The following is a 22793-nucleotide window of genomic DNA, read 5'->3' as shown; positions in this document are numbered from 1 at the left end:
AAGAAAAAAAAGCACACAGAAGACATACACGTGGGTCGTCTTAAGCTGGTCTATGGAAGGTACATTCGCATTTCTCTCCTGCACACCTCAGAAGATCGCACGCTTCGGACCTGGAACAAACCACTCCCGCCCTGTCCAAAACCTGATGGAATGGCAAATACGGTAAACGACTCCCAAGTGCTAAACGGTGATTCTGGGGCCTTTCCACAGGTCAATGCGTGCCCACGCTTCATTTTAGCTTTTGCATACTTTGGCAAGTCCCTGTTCAGTGCCAATAATGCATCCCATCTAAACAGGAGAACAAATAACTTTGCTGAATGTGCACGCAGGGAGGGGATTTCTAGCACAGAAGCAGCACAGCACACAGACTTCAAAGAGCCATATTAGAACATAAAACCAAAGGTTGCTTCTTTCTTTTTTTTTGAAAGGTTAGCAGGACTTTTACTTCAGGGTTTATTAGGCTTGGAGTTCTTGACAAAACTGGTGGAGTTGGGGATGGAGAGGGGAATTGTCCCCGGTCACTAACCTCAATTACCACACTGAACAATATCCGATAGTTGCGGGTGTTGCAAAGTCACATACCACCGAGCAAATCACAACAACAATGAATGTGCTAGCCGGGGGGGGGGGGGGGCGGCGGCAGAATGCATTCTCCCTTCCCCACAACCAAGAAAATACTAGGCTCTGAATTTCTGGGAGGGTGCAATATGCCCATCAGAGAAGTGCAACATGGAAGGAAGGCATGCAGCCAAGGGGAAATAAACGCTTGCCACAAACTTACACAAGCACAGACTGGAAAGGCCCCTCCATTCCACACATGCAGATTTTTTAAATTTTGTTTGTTTAAACTCCCTGTTCCATGTCCACTCCACAGCACAGAATCGTAGAGTCGGAAGGAACCCAAAGGGAAACCTAGTCCTGCCATGATTAACCAGTATTTTTTTTTTTTTTTTGCGGCCGCTAGAGAAGAACATCTCCATCCTCATCTCTACTCTACCCAGCCTTGCAATTCTCAGGGGTGAGACACCGATGAGCCACAGGATGCCCTCTTGCAGAGCCATTTCCCACAGATGGCTTCTAAATGGTCACTTGCCTATGAATCCTTTGGATGAGCAGACAGAGGTTTGTCAAACAGACAACACAGCTGGTTTTGCAGGCAACTAAACTGTGGGTTTACTGGCAAGGCTGTCCTGTCCTGCAACATTGCTGACGCCAACAGCAACCAGATGAGCACATGGTGCCATCCCTACAGGGGCTGTCTGAAGAAGAGGTTTACTTAAGCCTAGGGACGAACTCTGAGAAGCCAGAATGGAAGGGAAAAGTACACACACAGGCAAGTTAAAACTGCTGTTGCAGCCACTGCCCGGTGTTGGCTATACGCAATTTACTTTGTTGAACCAAGATGGCCTGAGAATAGACTTCAGGAGACACCCCCCACTGCAGAACGACCTTCCTATTTAATCCAATTTTAGACTCTGCCATTTGATTTGGGAATAAGATGACAGCACTCAGGTGAAGAACTGTACAACTGCGCTTTGTGGAGTTCTGATAATAGACACCATCGGTTCCCAAGTGAGGGCAGCGGTTATGCAAGGACCATGGGTTCTGGAGCCACTAAGCAAGAAGAGGATTATTCTGGTCAGATTCCTGCCTCCTCCCTACAATAAACATTTTAATTCCATCTGAAGGACAAAAACAACCAAAAAGTTATCAGGGCTCATCAGTCAACCCAATGGCAGTTCTAGATTTAATATGTGGACCATTTCAGAGGGAAAATCCATTCTCTTAATGAAAACAGTGAAGTCTAAATCAGCTGGCAGACTAGCCCCTCAGAATGATCTATCCGAACTGCCCGAACACCTAAATTGGGCGGTGCAACGATGCTCACAGCTGCCTGGAGGCTAGACATCAAGTGTCAGATCTAAATCTCTGCCAACTATCTCCCAGAACATGGCTAAGATAAATTGAATGCGATGTGGAGAACTGCCTCCAGATTAACATGGTTTGCTTCTTTTCAGTTTGATGAGTGACTCGTAATGTGTCTAGCCTATCTGTCCAAGAATTTCTCCAGAATACACCGAGTTTATTGAATTGACTTGAATAACCTGAACACACAGACACAAGTCCAGCAATGGCGATGGGTCCAGGTCTTCCATCAAATTCCTGGACTATCCTGGAGCAGTCCTAACTCTCTGGGCAAACAGCCACATATTCCAAGGTGGGGTCCTCACCTCCCAAACAAGGATCGGGCAGCTGGGGCATGTTTTATCCTAATTCACTGACAAACAAAAAGGTTACTTCAGCATTTGAACAGAGTCCAGCTTACGCAGAATCCTCCTCCGTGCCTCAGATGAGCAGGCAGAAGGCGAGCGAGCTCTTTTGAGACTCCAAAAGGTTACAGAAAACGAATGTTTAACTTCTCTTGTAAATAGCAGTTGTAGGTGAGGAGACTGCACTTCATCAGCCCGGCACAAGTTCAACGGTAAGGCTGGGGAAAAGAATAAAGAGAGAGAGAGAGAGAGGTCAGTCAGATTCTGCAGTTCCAAGATCAAACCACTGAGGGTTTGCTCCAGGAGCCAGACGAAGGGTTGAGGGGTTGACAAATGTGCAAAGCCATTAAACGCGCATTTCTCTCAACAGATCTAAATCTATATCCGAGCCTATTGTGTGCGACTGAGGCCAGTTTATTATCTGCATGGGGAAAAGGACAGTGTTAGACAGGCAGCAGATTCTTTTCTTTTTAAAAAATGATGCTACCAGGGCTGTTCTTGCAGTGACTACAGAACATGCTATGGGGATAGGATTAGTGTTGCATACGGAAATCACACCCTCTGACCAGCAGAAGCCATGCCTAGAGATTCCCTGTTTTTTTAGACCATTGTCACTCACCAATAGGTTTTTTCCCTGAAGCATAAGGGCCCTAAATGTGACTCACTGAAATGGACAGAAGAGGCCACGATCTGGACTTAGCAATGCATCCATGGCTATTTCCCACCCCCAACAGCAGGTTGCTGCCCATTGCTGGCTACAATTGGGATGTTCTCCCTTCCCTGTGGGAGCTGCTAGGATGCCAGCTGCATTGGAATCACAGGTGGGGAGGGGGCTGCTCCATGATTGCAGTCATGGGATTGTTGTCTATCACATGACGGTGTATGTTTTGACTCCAGAGTGGGAATTGACGGAGACAGGATGTTTGTGTTACTGTGTTCCGTGAAGTGGGACTATTGTCCTTTGTTCTTTTTCTCTGCTGTCTGATGCTAGAGATAGAGGGAGCCACGTTGCAGTGCTCCGTGTGTGTTTATATGTAAATAAAGTAGATTAGCCAAAATGCTGAGTTGCTGAATTCTGTTACGCAAGCTGCGTAGACTCTGCAGATCCCTAAGTGTGCCAGTGTCTGTTGGCATCGGTCGCTGAGATGTTCGGGGAGAAGTAAGATTTTGAAGCTCCCGAATGATTGACCAGGAGGGCGAGAACATGCCAGTCGGGCATGTGTCTATGCCAGGGTCCTACTCGAGTGTAGGACGAGCTCCTGACAGCTGGCAGGATTCGCACAGGCATCCGGTTGGCCACCGCAAGAAGATGATGCAGGGCAGAACAAGACACTACGCGTCATAGGGCACTCCAGAAAACACCCCAAGATTCTTTGTGATACGCAGGGATTCCTAAGACAAGCTGCCATGGAAAAGCTTCTCTTAGAAGATCAGGGAGGGAGGGTTACTCTTTTGATGTTTCTGTTCTAACAATTTGCGCTTTTATCTTGTATTTTTATCTTGTGAACCACCCCCGAGATCTTTTGATGAAGGGACGGTATATCAATCTAATAAATAAATAAAAACCCCAAATAAATAGAATAAGGAAAAATAAAGCTTATCAAATTAAAAGCTGCAATTCAACAGCTGCCTCTGAAGAGGTTCGCTGGCTCTGATGAAGCACAGCAATTGGGGGAGGACATTTCTAAAGCTGAGCTGCAAATGAAGGGACTGTTAGGAGAAGAAGCAGCAGCTTTCTGTACTCACATGAAGGCCCCCCGGCATGGACGGAGCTCCAGCGGGCGCAGGTGGCACTTGGTAAGGATTCGGCGGCGTTGGGTACAGTCCTGGAGCCGGATAGGACCCTGTGGGCGGGGGAAATGGGGCTGGTGGCGAAGGCCCCCATGGTCCGGGGGGGACGGCGCCCCACGGCACTGTAGGAGCGGCCCCCGGTGCCTGGGTGGGAGTGGAATACGGCCCTGGGGGTGGGTACGGCACACTAGGCGCAGGGTACTGGCCCCCCACGGCGGGCCCCCACCCTCCTCCGGCAGACATGGACCCCCACGGCCCGACGGCGGCAGCAGGGGGCGCAGCCGGCTCTGCTGGGCCCCCGTAGGGCCTGGGGAGTTCTGGGAAGGACATGTTTGGAGGAGGGTACTGGCCAGGTGGGGCAGGGCCTGGGGGCGGGTAAGGGGTGCCGGGAGGGGGGCAAGCCGACCCAGGAGGTGGGAAGGGGGCAGGGGCTCCGGGGGGGAGGGAAGGGTACATTCCCGTGGGAGGGGGTCCAAAAGGGACGTTGGAGGTGGACGTGCTGGGAGGCAGCCCCGACATTGCCGCGGGGGGAGCGCTTGGCGGGTTGTTCCAGGGGTTGGAAGCGGGCCAGGCTTGGGGGGGCTGGCCGGGCTGCTGAGCAGGTTTCGTGTTGCCCAAGGAGGCGTTCTTGGCAGGAGACGCGTCCGGGAGAGCATCCGCCAGCTAGGAAAACGAAACACGGGGTGAGACTCCACCACTGTTGCTACTCCACCAGAGGAGCCTACACTTTATCATCATCATCATCACCACCACCATCTGTGGCATCAGCCACATACGAACAACCTCTCATCTCTCTCTAGACTGTTTTGATACCTTCCTTGCTCATCCCACCATCGAAGGACACCAGATTCAAGACATGGGGGAACTCACTGTGCCTTTCCACAGCAAATTCTCTACCGGTGAGTCCTGACCCGACTCTGGGGCGGCCAGCTTCTCGCTGTGACCCACCAAGATTTCAGCACCTCCGCTTTACTGTTCTTTAAAGAAGGTTAAGGCGATCAATGGTCAACTCTTAAGTATCCCAGTAAAACCACTTCCAAGTTAATGTGTGAACTTGCCGGGTTAAGTGTGCTTTTCTCAAATTTCCCCCAGGTAAGCACATCAGCTCAAACACTGTTCATTATTAAGGGGGGGGAACTATTTAGACAGCTTGGAAATTTTAACAAAGCACTTTTAAAAAGTGTTGAGATATATATAAAAAAGAAAAATTTGTCCAGTAGCACCTAAGAGACCAACTACGTTTGTTCTTGGTATGAGCTTTTGTGTGCATGCACACTTCTTCAGATACACTGAAACAGAACTCACCAGACCCTTATATATTGTGGGAGGGTGAGGTTTGTCATTATACCTTAAAAAGTGTTGTTATAAGTAAGACAATTGCACTTAGTCCGGTCTCTGTTGATTTGGGGCACTGGGAATTTTTCTGCAAACCCACATAGCTTACTGGTGGGTCACAATTGTTCAGGCCATTTCCAGTCCATGGTTGCCTGCCTATTCTCTCCCTCCCTCCATTCCACATTTGTTCTGCTGCCGACGTCGCCTCTGCATTCCAGTTTGTCAGGATGTCTCCATGGTTTAGGCCCTGCCTTCCCTTCTTCGGAAAAGCTTTCTCTTAAACCTTCTGCCTCCTCTTATCAGGGCTCCAACCACACACTTGTCAGAAGGACAATCTCAACCTCTCCCGCCCAACAACGCAGGTTATAGTCCCAGTGGGAAGAGATTAACCACTAACATTATGTGGGATGGGGGAGGTTAACTGCATTAACAAAATGAAGCAGTTCAACAGTAACATTCAAGGGTCAGTGTAAAAAGCTATAGCAACTTAATGTGCTTCTTTCCCCATAAAAAATTCAGCTATTGGGTTTGCATTGGAATACACACCATCATCCATTCAAACATCGGAATTGGTCTTGATACATTCACACATTGGTTGCAGCCAGGGTAGATAAAAATCATTGATTTTTTTTTAAAAAAAATAAAAAATATGATTTTTTAAAATTTAAATTGGATTTTTAAAATAAAATGCTTTTTTGGGGGAAATCTTTCTAAATATAGCTTTCTATTTAAGTTACATTATAGTCCAAAGGCTATTCATCAGGAAATAAGGATTTGTTTTAAGTTTTTCATGGGTGCCCAAAACTCAGTTTAAGTTTTTTTTAATAAAAAAACCCGTTTAACCACATCAGTTAACAAACATGGATGCATATGCTATAATGTTGCTGTTTCTGTTAAATAAATGGTTATTTAAATATACAGCAGAAAAGTTGTCCAAATATAAAGTTAACTTATTAAACCTCACAATAATTTCATAATTATCTGACTATGTATTTCTAATAGTATAACCAAATCAGTAATTTTTTATATAACTGTAAAAACTACTCTGAGAATTTATTCCAAAAATGAAACCTTCATATGGTTGTAAATATTAAGATTATAGCAGCAAGAATGAGTATTTCTGTAAAAAAATGATTTAAATCAAGTCTTACTGACTAGTGATTTAAATCAATTTGATTTAAATCAAATCCCCTGGTTGCAACTTAGAAAGTAGCCAACTTGGAAGACTTACCGAGAAGTCGTCAGCAGCTGACATTTTCCTGTAAAAGAAATAAATGAGATTGGTTTAATGCAGAATTTCAGACTATAGCAGGCATGTAATTTAGAGGAAGCGCATTTTGGTGCACAAATGAGAGTTCTTGAACTGCACGTCATTAACCCTTTGCATACTCAGCCACCTTCACCATCAACTAGGTTCCTAAGAATGGGCCATGATAAAGAGACTTAGTGGTTTTTAATGGTAGGTGATGTTGCTGTGTTGTTGTATTATATTATCTATGTACATCGATTTATTTCTTGGAGTTAAGAATAGGACTGGGATAAATTGTGTTCGCTGAGCCCGTATTTTATACAGTCTGTATATGATGTTTGTTTGTTACTGTGTGGTGTGCTATGCCTAATAAAGGATTTAAAAGAAAGAAAGAACTAGGTTCCTACAAACCACTACATTCGCACCTTGGCTGCCAAAAAGAATGAGTTCCAGGAGTCCGTTCGACTCCCGGAACCGTTCAAAAACCAAGGCACGACTTCCAATTGTCTTCAGGAGCTGCAGAAGCCGTGCCGGACGTTTGGCTTCTGAAAATCATTCGAAAACCAGAACACTCACTTCCTGTTTTCGATCTCTCTGAAACGTTTGGCAACTAAGCAGTTTGAGATCCAAGGTACGACTGTATTTGAGAGTCACTGCCCGCAGCCACCATATCAGTGCCATCAGCGTCAGTATTATTATTAATGGGACTTATTAGTCACTTGTTACCAGAGGTACAGTTAAAAACATAAATACACAATATCATTAAAGGGAAAGAAAGAAGTCACATGCAACGTTTGTATAAATCCAAACAACCCCACCCAACATTGGTAGCATCTTGTAAAACCACAAATCATCTTACTGGTTGGACCCGCTAGACGTAGTGATGGCCAGACTTGGCCCTCCAGCTGTTTTGGGACTACAACTCCCATCATCCCTTGTTAACAGGACCAGTGGTCAGGGATGATGGGAATTGTAGTCCCAAAACAGCTGGCAGGCCAAGTTTAGCCATCACTGCACTAGACAAAAGCAGCTGCTGCCTATTTCTGCTGGATAAAAAGGTCCCTGTATCACTGCGAATGAAAAGGGCCCCATGTTAGTGCAAGGGACCAGTTGAAGTGAGCGCTTGCTGCTCATTTGAGTCTTAGGAGACAACATCCCTTTTCCCTAGGATAAAAGATTCTGACTAAGACCCTTGAATAAGGACTGAGTCCCCAGCCAGGAAGAGCATCACAAAAGAAAAACAATGGAACCATCACAATACAGTGGTACCTCGCAAGACGAATGCCTCGCAAGACAAAAAACTCGCTAGACGAAAGGGTTTTTTGTTTTTTGAGCTGCTTCGCAAGACGGAAACATCTTGCAAGTTTGTTTCTTTTTCTTAACACCGTTAATACAGTTGCGACTTTGCTTCGAGGAGCAACTCATAGAACGCGGTGTGGTAGCCTTTTTTGAGGTTTTTAAAGATCTTGGAATAAGATTTTTGAAGCTTTTCCAAAACTTTCCCGACACCGTGCTTCGCAAGACGAAAAAATCGCAAGACGACAAAACTCGCGGAACGAATTAATTTCGTCTTGCGAGGCACCACTGTACTAACGTCAGAAGAACAAACTCTCCAGGGTCAAGGTAGCCGGAGCTACCTGTGTTTAGCAAGAAGTTCTGCCTTTAAAGGCAATTGACACAACTGTGTCAGTAAATCTGCTGACGGCACATCAGTTATTGGGTCAGCATTTAACACTGAGCAATACACAATTGAATGCTTGCAATTTGCAACGAACTATTCCCACCCTCAGAACCTTTGCCACCCCCCCCCTTCCTGAGCATCTGCCACTGCCATTTACCCCTTTAAATGCTGCACAATAACTTGAGAAAAATCTATCCCATATTTCTTCCCCTGAGGAAGTGTTGAAAACGTACAACAAGCACAATCAAACCATGAGCTAAACAGTTAAGTTTCAACAGTAGAATCAGTAATCAAAACAGGCATCCAGAAAGTTCAGCAGATCAGCAGGGAAAACAAGAACAGACAACAATCCTCCATCCATTCCGCTTCCCTCAAAAGCCTCCCTAGAGATCTGGGTCTTCATCTGGCACCAGCCGGCATATAGCAGTGGGGTCATTTGGCCCTCCCTGGGGAAGGCACTCCAAAGAGGCACAATGGAAGAGGCTAAGGTCTTGGGCCCAGTTGCCAAACCTGAAAACAATGCCTTATATATTATGCTGAACAGAAGATCCAGGAGGGTACATATGGAAGGTAGTTGTTCTTAAAGAACCCTTAATTACAGTTAAGAGCACGAGCAGATGCTCCCCCCAAATTTAGCATACTCCTATTTTCCATGTGATCCACCCATTCTGGTCATCCTAACATAACTGGGGTAATGAGGAATCCAGAGAGGAGTGGCAAAACCACCCCACCCCACCCCACCCAATGGGGGAACACAGAGGAGCCCCGCTGAATCCCCTGATGCACAGGACGTCCTACAACCCATCCGGACCAATATCAAGTACCCATAATATCAGAGGCAGTCTACCTAGGAATACCACTTGCACGGGAAATGTAGGTAAGGGGGACTGCGGTTGTGCCCAGGTCCTGCTTGTGGGCTTCCCATGGGCATACAGCTGGCCGCTGTGAGAACAGGATGCCCTTGGTCTGGCGCAGCAGGAATCTTCTTGATCAGGCATAGGCAAACTCTGGCGCTCCAGATGTTTGGGACTACAATTCTCACCATCCCTAGCTAACAGGACCAGTGGTCAGGGATGATGGGTATAGTTCCAAACATCTGGAGGGCCAGAGTTTGCCTATGCTCTTAATATGTAAAAAGGTAAAGGACCCCTGGACAGTTATTGTTAGTTTCTGTTTCTCTCACTGAGCAGCTCCTTGCAGTCACAGGACTGTTTACATTCCAGAAAGTCCAGATACTGTTGGATTCTCACGGGAAAGGGAGACGGGATGTGATGTTACTGGTTTCCTGTTCCCTTTGTTCTTTCGTTTCTTTTGTTCAGTTGCTCTCTGCTCTCATAGAGAGGAGATGTGTTTTTCTTTGCTCTCTGTATAGCTTAGTAATAAAGTATAGCAATGTAGCCCATACCTGCCTTATCCTTCCGTTGTGGACTTTGTTGTTTTAATGCTCTGCTGGGATCAAAGGAAGATGAGCCGTATCAGCTCGGACGACCGGAGCTGAAATTCTAACAGTTACGTCCTGTCAAAGGCGACTATGGGGTTGTGGCGCTCATCTCGTTTTCAGGCCGAGGGAGCCGGCGTTTGTCCGCAGACAGCTTTCCAGGTCATGCGGCCAGCAGGACTAAACCGCTTCTGGAGCAAAGGAACACCGTGATGGAAGCCAGAGTGCATGGAAATGCAGTTTATCTTCCTGCCGCAGCGGTACCTATTTATCTACTTGCGCTGCCGTGCTTTCGAACTGCTAGGTTGGCAGGAGCTGGGACAGAGCAGCGGGAGCTCACTCCGTTGCAGGGATTCGAACTGCCGACCTTCCGATCGGCAAGCCCAGGAGGCTCAGTGGTTAAGACCACAGCGCCACCCGTGTCCCTGATGAGCTTAATATCTTAAGTGCAGTAGAGGCACTTGTGCAAGATACAAATATTGGCTGGGACAGATCTCTTGGCAGAAGGCTCCATTCTTATTCACACTTGCATATGTGTGTGTAACATTTCTTTCTTCTGAATTTGTACGCAATGTTGGTCCTACTCAAAGCAGAGCTACTGGAGCCAGTGGACAAGGCAAACTTAGGTCCATTAGTCCCAATGGGTCTAGTCAGACAACAGCAACCCTTAGTTTCCAAGAAGAGAAGCAGGGAAGTAACAGAAATACTGAATTACTCTAGCAGAGGAGTGTATCCAAGAGTTATTCCTCCCTCCCCATCCTGATCAACACTCAGGCAAAGCCTAAAAATAGAACAGCTTCTCAGCACTAATTGCTTTGATGACCTCTGTGCTGCCACACCCATGCCATGAATGAGGAAGGGGAATGGAGGAGAGAGGCAAGACCTTTAAGCCAGCTGCTGACTAAGCCTTGGATTGGCACAGCTATGACCAGAATGACAGAGATGCAAAGGTCCTTGGTACTAGCTACACAGCCGCACCCACCAAGGGAAGCCAGGAATTCTGCAACAGTGAAACTGGATTATAAAACAAGTGCACGCAAGCGACTGAAACTAATTCAGCCTGGCTGCACAACTTCCCCAGGACTTTTGGATACTTTTGTGGTAGGGACATGTTAGTGGGTTGGAGGAAGTGCTCAAATAAGGCAGGGGCAAATGAAATCTGAGAGAACAGGGTGACGACAGCAAGCTAAGCTCTCTTGTTGATCAGACCAGGAAGCAACCCCAACCAAGTTTTGACCTGCTCTGGTTTAATGCTATTCCAAGAATCTTCTTTGCTGATCTGATCCTTTGGTCAGAGCAGGGTGAATCACTGTCTCATATCCTTCAGCCCATAGAGTGTCAAGATAAACTATGGTTTATCATTATGGGATTGAACCCGGACAAGTCTCAGGCTCTCACATGACCTTCCTCCCCTGACCATAAGGGGATCAAAAGCCGACTTCCGGGTTGGCGCCATCGCCGAATGGCGGACTCCCTCCGAGCTCCGGAGGGAGCCTGCTCGGCAGGGGCTGGGTCCTACCGCACCGGCGATGCGGGGACCCTTAAAAACCACGGCCACGAGGGTCGTGGACATGGAGACTCGGCTGGCACCGCTAGCGCCCTCCCGACTCGTGAAGGAGCCTTTTTAAAGGCTACAGATCGGGTGCCGGGGAGAAGCGTGGTGCTTTGAGTCCTCTGCTATCCCTGCCGAGCGCAGCCGCATGCCATCCGGCGGAGAGCGCTGACTTCTTTCTATTGAAAATTCGGACTTTCAGACAACAACCCGTGAGTAATTTGGAAACTGGGTTTAAAAGGAGGAAAAAAAAGAATTTCTTTTTGAATTGGATACGAGCGGGGGGGGATCCAAAAAGGAAGTCAGTCCCCCCCCCTATTGTAAACCTTTCAAGACAAGGACGGGGAAACCAAGGTCCAAAAAGATTTGTATTGCTGATAAAAATTAAGAATTCCACGATGGGGAATCATAAGAACTGTGCTGGAGGATGAACTGAGGGAGAAGAAACGTAACCCCCCCCCCCTGGGAACCGGGGTGATTGAAGAGAGAGCCTGGTGAAAAGAGTCGGAGATTTTGACAGCTGTCAAAGTAGCTGTCAAAGTCGGAAAGCAGAGAGGATTTTATTATGAGAACTTTGCTGGCTAAATTTGTTACAATTTGCTACAACTTGTTAAAACTTGGATACAAAATGGCGAAAACATGGATAACAATCGGACTTTTGGACTAGAGAAGACAAAGTTATAACAATCCCCCTAGAGGAGTTTCGGGACATTACAAAGATGGTCGTAAGTGAAAAAAATACCATTGGAATTTTACAGGACTGGTTATCTTCTGGGAAAGCTGCGAAACGGAAATAATATTTTGTCTACAGGGTGTTCAGCTAAAGGAGACAATAGAATTTTCTATTGAAGAAAGGAAGGGACTGAACGCAAGTTTTTTGCTCCTGAATAACAATAATCCCTGCAGACTTACTAAGCTTCTGAATTAGAACGTTTCAGCAGCGGAACAAGAGGAAACTGGACTACAATTTGGAAAGAACAATGGGGGGAGCTTTATTAAAGATCTGAAGTTAAGTGTTCTAAAAATAATTATGAAAGAGAAAAAAGAAAAAAAAAAAAAACCAGCAAGGAGTTGGGGGAAATAGGTGATTTATGGATTGTAAGAATCCCAGGCGGATAACATGGTTTGGTGGTCAGGGGGAAATTAAACCGGGGACAGGGGGGGAGAACTAAAATCCAAAGGCTTGTTAACTTCTTTTTTTGAACTGGCTTTGTCTCATCTATTATACTCTTTATTTCTTATTTCTGATACTTTTATTATGTGGGGTGTTTTTATTATTAAAAAAAGGGAAATTGTGGAATGAAAATGGGGTGGGCCCTGGGAAAGAAATTTTTTGTGTTTTATTAAGGGTATTGATGTGGAGTGTAGAAATTTTAAATTCGAATAATGGTTTAAACAAATTAAGTTTTTAATTAGAACTGAGAGCTTGTGGAGCCAACAATATGAAAAAGGAATATGGTAGGGGTGGGGGAAGGGGGGAGTCCCAGAAAGTGGATATATGAAAATAAGGCTATGAACGTATTTTAATTCTTGCTTTCTGTATTTTCTTTTTTTTTTGAAAATCTTAATAAATATTATTTAAAAAAAAAACATAAGGGGATCAAAAGCCTTTGCCTCCGTTTTCAATTGGCCACAGTTTAGCGGTACGTCCAACCTTGAAGTTCATTTTAACTATGGTTTACTGAAACAAGTAAGGTTCATAAAGCAAGGATTGAAGTTTGTCTGTTTCAGCAAGACAACCCAGTTTGCTTGGGTTAGAACAAAATACTAAACCGTGGTTTGTTAGAAACAGCAGTAAAAGCTTCCGAGGGAGAGAAACGTGATTCTGATGCATTCAAAGGACCAACTAGCCGACCTCTTCACAACACATAATCATACCTACCTATGAACAAACGATAGCGTATCTGGAATCCTGTGTTATTCTTCTTGTCTGCAAATTGTCTAGCTGCTGAAATCTCAGCAGACAACACAGAGCTAAATTGTCTCAATTCCCTCATGGCTTAGCTTAAATTGTTTCATTGTTGGCAACCATTTGGCACCACTTCACTAGAAGCAAAACAGCACTGGTGATCAACGAGTATCTCCAGAGGTGGTGCAGTTTCAGTTTTAAGTGTCTCATTAAACCTTGCCCTACAAAATAATCTTAGGTGGAAGGAATCATCCTAGCAGAATGGAAAACTGTGGTCAGTTATTTACGTAAGAACCATGATGATGGGGAAACCCAGCCAGATGGGCGGGGTATAAATGATAAATTATTATTATTATGTCACAAACCCAAATAAAAAATAAGGAAATGCACCAACATACTGCATTATTGCTTAAACATACTGAGCCCTAGGGAACGGGAGGGAGGGAAAAACTATCATTTAACTGGAAACTGTTTTTGAATAAGCCATTTCTGGACGTGCCAGAACACCCTCACCCTACGCCTGAAAAAAACCCTTCAGTAAGTGATAGAAAACACCTGAGGCCCCCACATGATTTGAAGTGGAAGGGGGGGAGCATTTTCCATCCGATTTGGTCCTAGAGATGCAGAATGCTGTGGTACGAAAAGCATTACAGAAACAGAGAGGTACTTTAGACGTCTACTGAATGTTGCAGTAGGGATTCACAATCCATACAGTGTACGTTAACACGTACGGCGACAGCTTGCTTTCTAGATTGCCACAGGAGTGCAAATATTGATCGTGGGTCTCCATGAAGTTTATAAAGCTTGTGTGTTAACAAACAGCAAAGCAAGAGGGCATACCGTATTTTTCGCTCTATAGGACGCACTTTTTCCCCTTCAAAAATGAAGGGAAAATGTGTGTGCGTCCTATGGAGCAAAGACGCCATAGCCCCGCGACCCTCTCCCGGCTGGAGAGGTGACGCGCGGCTATGGCAGGAGCCTCTACAGCCCCGCGTCACCTCTCCAGCCGGGAGAGCGCACGCGGGGCTAAAGAAGCACCCCGCGACCCTCTCCCCGCTGGAGAGGTGACGTGCGGCTATTGAGGCTCCTGCCATAGCCGCGCGTCACCTCTTCAGCCGGGAGAGCGCGCGCGGGGCTAAAGCAGCCCCCCGCAACCCTCTCCCGGCTGCAGAGGTGACGTGCGGCTATTGAGGCTCCTGCCATAGCCGCACGTCACCTCTCCAGCCGGGAGAGCATGTGCGGGGCTAAAGAAGCCAGAGCCCCGCGACCCTCTCCCGGCTGGAGAGGTGACGCACGGATATGGCAGGAGCCTCTCCGCTGCGCCTTTCCGCTGCTCCCTGACCTGCTCTTTGGGGCTGGTGGTGGGCTTCCCCCCGCCAGCCCCAAAGAGCAGGTCGAAAGGAACCTGAAGCCTGGAGAGCGAGAGGGGTCAGTGCACACTGACCCCTCTCGCTCTCCAGGCTTCCAAGGTAGCCGCCTGAACGCACCTTAAACGGCACCTTGTTTTAGAGCGGGAAAACAAGAGGGGGAAAGTTCTCCCCCTCTCTGCACAGTGCCTCCTGCCACTTCGCTGAAGGGGCGCTGGGCAGAGAGGGGGAGAATATTTTTTCCTTGTTCTCCCCCCTCTAAAACAAAGTGCGTCCTATTTTCCGGTGCGTCCTATGGTGCGAAAAATACGGTACCTGATCTTTATACACACAAACACTAAAGGGTGTGCCAGCAGAGAAAGAACAGCTATTCTTTAGGTATTAGAGAGAAGAGTGACATGGAGACCTGTGATGGTATCACAGCTGTAATTCTAGGCGCACTCCTCTGGCAGCAGAACTCACTAGCATTTACTTTCTAGTAAACATGGCTAAATTCCAAGCCCCACAGCTACAGCATCTCATTTACAATTGCCAGCAACACTTTGTATCAGTGTCTTGATGCATGAGAGTGGTTTTGGTTTTTTCCTAGATAGAAACTACTACTACTACTACTAATTAATTAAATTTATATACTGCCTTTCCTCCAAGGATCACAGGATGGTTTACAGTATAAAAACACAAAAATGCATAACAAAATAACAAACTAAGCAGTTTAAAAGGCCAAAGGCCTGGGAAAAGAGGAATGTTAATATTTGGCACCTAAAGATAAGTAATGAAGGTGCGAGGCAAGCCTCACCAGAGAGAGAATTCCACAAGTGGGGAGCCACCATAGAAAAGGCCCGTTTATTGTGTTGCTGCCCTCCAGACCTCTTGTGGAAGGGGCACATGAATAAGGGCCTCAGGTGATGATGATCACAGGGTCTGGGTCAGTTCATATGGGGAAAGGTGGTCCCTGAGGTACAGTAAACCCGCACCTTATGTGGGAGTCATCTTTCGGGGATTGTGCCTAAAGCCAAAATCGTCTATAGTCAAAACATACTGGGTTCAATAGCGGGGGGGGGGGGGGGCTAAGTCTTTTTTCCGCGAATGCTTTCCCCCTTTTAATTTGTTTTTTGCCAAATGTGTGAAGCTGAATGTGCACAAGTTATATCTGCGTAAGTTGAGGGCTTACTGTATTGCAGTCCTAAGCTGTTTAAGGATTTATAGGCCATAAACAGCACTTTTAATTGGGCCCAGAAACTACCGTATTTTTCGCTCCATTGGACGCAGCGGACCATAGGACGCACCGGATCATAGGAGGGGGAGAACAGGGAAAATTTTTTTTTCTTGTTCTCTCCCTCTAAAACAAGGTGCGTTCAAGGTACCTAATTTTTTTTTGGGGGGGGGGAAATAAAGAAAAAAAAATCCCTCCCCAGGCACGGGGCAGGCGCGGGGGAAGCCCGAGCTTCCCCCGACCCCAGCCCCCAGAACAGCCTGCTATCCGCAAGCCTAGGGAACCGAGCCGGTCTCCCCAGGCTTGCGGAGAGGTGCGCGAAGCCCGGGCGCGCTCTTCAGTGCGCACCAGGCTTCGGAATGCAGGCAGCTCTGCGCTACTCTCCGGAGCCCCGCACGGATTCGCGCCGGGATCGGGAGGGTGGCGCGGAGCTGCAGGAAGCCCTGGAGCGCAGGCAGCTCCGCGCCATCCTCCGGAGCCCCGCGCGGCTTCGCGCGGGGGTCTGGAGGGTGGCGCGGAGCTGCAAGAAGCCCTGGAGCGCAGGCAGCTCCGCGCCACCCTCCGGAGCCCCGCGCGGAGCTGCAAGAAGCCCTGGAGCGCAGGCAGCTCCGTGCTACCCTCTGGAGCCCCACGCGGCTTCGCGCCGGGATCCGGAGGGTGGCGCGGAGCTGCAGGAAGCCCGGGAAAGCCTGCATTCGCTCCATAGGACGCAGACACATTTCCCCTTCATTTTTGGAGGGGAAAAAGTGCCTCCTATAGAGCGAAAAATACGGTAATTGGCAGCCAGCACAGTCAGGCCAGAAATAATTTTTCTTCAATCTCCTCTCATAACAAAGGGCTAGCATCCTCATCGCAACTTTGCCAGGCATTCCAAGCACAGGGACAGGGCTGTGGTTTCTGGCAAATGGTGATACTCAGGGATTCCCACACACTAGTCAGCTGTAGCTTGGGATGCCTCAGGTAATTTCCATGCAACTTTACTTCCTCCCCAGGGGTGCGATCATTGACCTATATTTAGGTCCTCAAGGATTTATCACCAAGGATATGCAGGGCTTCTTCCTTACTCCAATAAGCACCCAGCCGGGTCACTTCGGTTTCCATGGCTTACTTCAGCCTGCACTCATGGATTGATAAACCACTGATGTAGAGCTTAGATTGCTCAAAGGTATTTCCTCCTTAATCCTTACATAAGGCTACAAGGTAAAGAAGTATCATGGCTTTCCCCAACACCCCCCCCCCTTACTACAGGCTAAGGTGATGTACCTGAGGCATATGTACGATGGAGACATGGGGACTACTTGGTCCTCAGCTCAGGACTCTCCCAGCCGCCACGCCCCCCCCACTGCATGTCGTTAAAATAACAACATATTCTTCCCCTATCGACTCTATTTCCCCAGCACCTGTGTTGGAATCGAGGCTTGCCATATCTACTGTCTTTAAGAACACGAGCCATAAGAACAAAAGACCACCCTGCTGGAGGAGGCCTGTTCTCACAGTTGCCAACCAGATATCTTTCTGGATCAAGCCAGCTGTCCATCTAGTTGTTCTCACAGAGGCTAAACAGGTGCTTACAGAACAACAACCCTCCCCCACTTCATAGCTTTTTTAAAGAGAAATTCCCTTATTCCGAATAGGATTCCTCGCAAGAAAAGGGAAAAGTTGACAGCTATGCCACTTGCAAATGGTATTCAGAGGCATACTGCCTCCAACACTGGGGTGAGAACATAGCCATTATGGCTAGGAGCCATTGACAAGGGGCCTATCTTCCAATAAATCATCTCTCTTTTAAAGCCATTGAAGTTGGAAGCCATTACTGCCTCTTGCAGGAATGAGCGCTTGTACTTTATCCTGACGCTTCCAATATTCAGCTGCCTCAGGTGTCCTAAAGAGTTTTGATATCATGAAAATGAAAACTTCACACTATCTGCTTTTCCCACACCATGCATAATCTTGTATGCTCCTATCACACACACATTGTCCAACCTTTCTTCTAAACTGAAAAAAGCACCAAATGCAGCAACCTTTTTTTGGGGGGGGGAGATGTGTGCATTGCTCCACCCCCTTGATCTATCTTTTGTAATGGCTTCAACAAGATTAAATAAAAAGAACTATCTCTCTCTCTCTCTCCTTGATTATTTTGGTTGCCCTTCTCAAAACCTTTTCCAGGGCAGTATGTAGCTGTAGTAGTAACACTAATAATAAACGAGAGAGACAACTGACTGGGGAGCAAAACTGACCATGGGTCACCCAAACCCTTGCACTCCAGCTCTACCGATGAGATCAGGAGTGTTGTTGACCCAAGTCATTGAGGGTCATCTGACGGCAACAAAAAGTAGATCCTTCATTACCATGGGCCCAGTCTTGTGGAACTCCCTACCAACAGAAATTCAGAGGGAATCTTCCAACCGAAAACATTCCTGTTTAGGCAAGCCTGCCCAGGTGCTCGGAAAGCTGAGACGACTTTAACCTGCTTTCGCATTTTAACTTTTGGTCTGTGTCAAAGTGGGGCTGTGGGTCTTTCTCGATTTCTGAATTTGGAAGTTTTTAATGTCTGATGTTTTATTATGATTTTCTATGTGCAGGAACCACGGGCAGGGTATAAATACTAAATATTATTATTTTTATTCCACTTAATTAGTATATTGTTAAATCCCATGCTGATCGTTTTTATTGTCTATGTGAAGAACTATGCAGAAACTCCGGTTTTAGTATGCTGTTTGCCACAATAAACATTGATGATAATATTAGTATTATTCCACTTAAATAGCATATTGATTGTTAAATCCCATGCTCATCGTTTTTACTGTCAGAAATTCTGGATTTAGTATACTGGCTGTTTGCCGTAAGAAACATTGATGATGATGATTGTGATGATGATGATGATGATGATGATAATAATAATAATACAGTGGTACCTCAGGTTAAGTACTTAATTCGTTCCGGAGGTCGGTCCTTAACCTGAAACTGTTCTGAACCTGAAGCACCACTTTAGCTAATGGGGCCTCCCGCCGCCGCCACGCGATTTCTGTTCTCATCCTGAAGCAAAGTTCTTAACCTGAAGCACTATTTCTGGCTTAGCGGAGTCTGGAACCTGAAGCGTCTGTAACCTGAGGTACCACTGTAGTAACATTTCGCCGTTCTGGTCTTAATTTTTTGGGAACCGCTTTGAGGTTGCTTTCGGCCCTATGACCAGGCGGGGTGCAGATTTCCTGAAGCAAATCAACAAAGGGACCGGGGAGCCCGAGGGGCGAAGGGAGGCTGGAGCTGCCGGGGGCCGCTCTCCGTTCCCACGAGGGCCGCCCCTTCCCTCCCCACCGCCCCTCCCTCGCCTCAGCCGGGCCCCTTCCCCCCCCCATGTCTGGGCCTACCTGGGCGCGCGCGTCGAGGAAGCCCCGCCACAGACGCCGCTTCTCCTCCGCCTCTTCCCTCAATGCCCTTCCTGAAGCAGCCGGAAGCGGAAATGAGCCTCGCTTTCTCCAGACCACCGCTACGCCCTCCTTAGCCAACCGGAAGCGGAAGCGGAAACGAGCCTCGCTCTCGCGTCGCAAGCGAGGGAAAGGGGGGAGGGGCCTGATCACGTGACGCTGCCCCGCTGCCTTCGCCAGCGAGCAGGCGCGGAGTTGAGCCCCGCCCCCTCCGTCGAAGAAGTCGCTCCCAGTCTCTCCCCCGCCCCTCGCAGGGGACACGTGACGGCAGGGGGGAAAACAGCCCCGCCCTCACCCATGCGCCGGCGCCGCCGGAAGAGGTGGAGCCTCTGTGGTGCCCCCTGCTGGCCGGAGGAGGGAAGTGCGCGTATCTCGGGTGGGTCGGGGAGGTTTCGAACTCAGTACCTTGAGTGGTACTTTTTAAGAGCTGCATATATATATATATATATACACACACACACACACGTGTGTGTGTGTGTGTGTGTGTGTGTGTGTCTATCCAGCTCTCTATCTAAAATATAATAGTGTGGTGTGTGTCTATATAATATGTGTGTGTATATCATAGAATATACACACACACATATATAATTCTATGATATACACACACATATTATATAGACACACACAACACTATTATAGAATTAGTGATGTATGGAAGTGAGAGCTGGACCATCAAGAAGGCTGATTGCCGAAGAATTGATGCTTTTGAATTCTGGTGCTGGAGGAGACTCTGGAGAGTCCCATGGACTGCAAGAAGATCAAACCTCTCCATTCTGAAGGAAATCAGCCCTGAGTGCTCCTTCCATTCTGAAAGAAATCAGCCCTGAGTGCTCACTGGAAGGACAGATCCTGAAGCTGAGGCTCCAAGACTTTGGCCACCTCATGAGAAGAAAAGACCCTGATGTTGGGAAAGATGGAGGGCCCAAGGAGAAGGGGACGACAGAGGACGAGATGGTTGGACAGTGTTCTCGAAGCTACCAACATGAGCTTGACCAAACTGCGGGAGGCAGTGGAAGACAGGAGTGCCTGGCGTGCTCTGGTCCATGGGGTCACGAAGAGTCGGACACGACTAAACGACTAAACAACAACAATTTTGTTGCTACAGTGCAATCTGATGCCCTCTCAAAAGCAACAACAATGGTAAAGGAACCCTTGACAGTTAAGTCCAGTTACAAACAAGTCTTCCTCCCCCACAACAAACACTCTGTGAGGTGAGTGGGGCTGAGAGACTTCAGAGAAGTGTGACTAGCCCAAGGTCACCCAGCAGCTGCATGTGGAGGAGCGGGGAAGCGAACCCGTTCACCAGATTACGAGTCCACCGCTCTTAACCACTACACCAAAGTGCTTTGGTGGATTTAAGCGGAGTGTTTGAACTACAGTTTTTGCTAGTTTTTGCTACTAGCTGGCTGAGTTGCCCAAAACATCTAGAGGGCACCAGATCAGTGAAGCCTGTCAGAAAGACTACATTTTCTTCCAACTTTTCTTCTTCTTCTTTTCTCTTTATTTTTTCTTCTTTTTTCTTTTCTTCTTTTTTCTTTTCTTCTCCTCCCCCTTTTGTTCCTTTTTTCATATATATGTGCTTATTTGAAATATATATGTATGTATTTGCAATATTTTGCTTAGATTTTGTAACAATCATGTTAAATAAATTAAAACTTTTTAAAAAAAATATTAGAAAGACTACATTTATTATGGCAGAAGCCCTGGCGGCCTACAGTCCTATCAGGGAAAAAGGTGGGGTATAAATAAATATAATAATAATAATAATAATAATAATAATAATAATTAACCATGTTGGCCCCAAAAGGGGTAAACCCCAAATCAGCACAGCTGGAAAAACTTCTGGAGAAGACAAAAAATTGCCATGTTGGTCAGGGTGCATTTGATTTAAATCAAATCGATTTAAATCAAATCGATTTAAATCACAATTTAAATCACTAGTCAGTCCAGAATGCCACCACCTGACGTGCGTGGGCTGGTGTGGTCATATTTCACTGAAATTGTGTTATTGATGATTAGCAGTGTGCTTCTGGTCCCTTTAAGCCTTCTTTGACCTAGATATAGTGCTGTTCTGGGATATCTCAGTGCCTGTTCCCAGATGAACTTCCCTGTGACTTGAGATCATCTGAGAAAGTCCAGAGTTACATTCCGCCTTGCAGGAAGCACAGAATTCTTCCTTGCTTCCTTGGAGCTGTGGAATGCTCTCTGCTGGGCCGTGCGATAAAAAACGACACAGGTTTGCATGATCCACATGCTGATTTATATTGAGAGATGCAAATTTAGAAATAATTAACAATTGTTGAAAGTGAGGAGGGTATGGCTCCTTCCCTTCTGGCGTTCCACAGGCGCGGGCACAAAGCACTCTCGTTTCAACATGCCATCAGCCAGCAGGAAAAGGAAATCCAGGCTGATAATTGCATTAATCCCTGTTGCATTAAGTGTATTAATAATGATGCGCTCAAAGCTTTTTGTCATGGAGGGGGTGGGATTTAATCCTCAAGGGGCTGCTGCTCATTTCTACGAAACAAAAGTGAATGGAATATAATGCTGTATTGTTTTTAATGCTATATTGTTTTTGTTATGTACTGAGTTGAACAGGATCCAAAATGTCTGATTGGAATAGGATCCAGCAGTCAGATTGGTCCTAGAACAATAGGATCCAGAATGCAACAGTCTGATTGGTCCACAGGAGCCACCCAATCCAGCCCCAGGTGGAAGTGAATCCGCAACCTGATTGGCCTACAGGTGAATCCCGGAATTAGCCAATCACGTGGGGCCCATTGTGTAAATAATGTATATAAGCAGACATTCTGGGCGAACTTCCATTGCTCCTCACCACTATGAGCTGAATAAAGAGCATGAAATCCACTCTCGACTCCGAGTATATTTCAGTTTTTAACACTCGATTGGGAACCGCCCAGAGTAGCTGGGGAAACTCAGCCAGATGGGCGGGGTATAAGTAATAAATTATTATTATTATTATTATTATTATTATTATTATTATTACAAGTACACTTGGCAATAGGGGCCGTTTTGTACAGTGGCTAGAGCTTTGGACCTGAGCTACGGAGAACCAGGGTTTGAATTCCTGGTTCATGACAAAGTTTACTGTGGGATATTCTCACTCTTTCAGCCTAACCAAGTTTGCAAAAATGGGGAAGGGGACAAGAAGCATGGAATACATATTTTAGACTGGGCAGAATCTTGTTTCTTTCATGCTTTGCAAACTGCCTATTAACATCATCATCATCATCTTCATAATTATTATTATTACACCATCCCTCTGCCGTGACCTTAATACCGTCATTCTGACCAATAGGCAACGCCAGTGCTTTTTTTCTTAAAAAATGTTTAGGGAAACTCTCATTTTCCTACTCATATTGAAACACTGCCCCTCATCGAGGCCAAACTTAGATTCACAAAATGTTTAGGGGTATGCGTACCCCCATTAAAAAAAACACTGGGCAACGCCTTTGCTATCGAACTGACTCGATTCTGCTTAACATACTGTCAGCTTAACATGCTCTCCAAATATGGCTTTGCTAATGCAGTATAAATAACTG

The 22793-nt window shown here is 46.6% G+C and overlaps 1 protein-coding gene across 1 annotated transcript; it reads right to left on the bottom strand.

Annotated features, from left to right (window-relative positions):
* Positions 1-9: 9 nt before the first annotated feature.
* MAPK1IP1L (mitogen-activated protein kinase 1 interacting protein 1 like) lies at positions 10-19310 on the bottom strand. The gene is made up of 4 exons (XM_080992918.1): positions 19174-19310; positions 6628-6655; positions 4017-4724; positions 10-2488 (listed from the first exon to the last, which is right to left on the bottom strand). The coding sequence occupies exons 2-4, from the start codon at positions 6649-6651 to the stop codon at positions 2477-2479; spliced, it is 744 nt and encodes a 247-aa protein (XP_080849044.1). The 5' UTR covers positions 6652-6655; positions 19174-19310; the 3' UTR covers positions 10-2476.
* Between the last annotated feature and the right edge of the window lie 3483 nt (positions 19311-22793).

Source organism: Podarcis pityusensis (assembly GCF_964106645.2).
Source record: "Podarcis pityusensis genome assembly, chromosome: 1".
NCBI lineage: Eukaryota > Metazoa > Chordata > Lepidosauria > Squamata > Lacertidae > Podarcis > Podarcis pityusensis.
The sequence above is the reverse complement of the archived record's forward strand: the minus strand, read 5'-3'. Positions and strand labels throughout refer to the sequence as shown.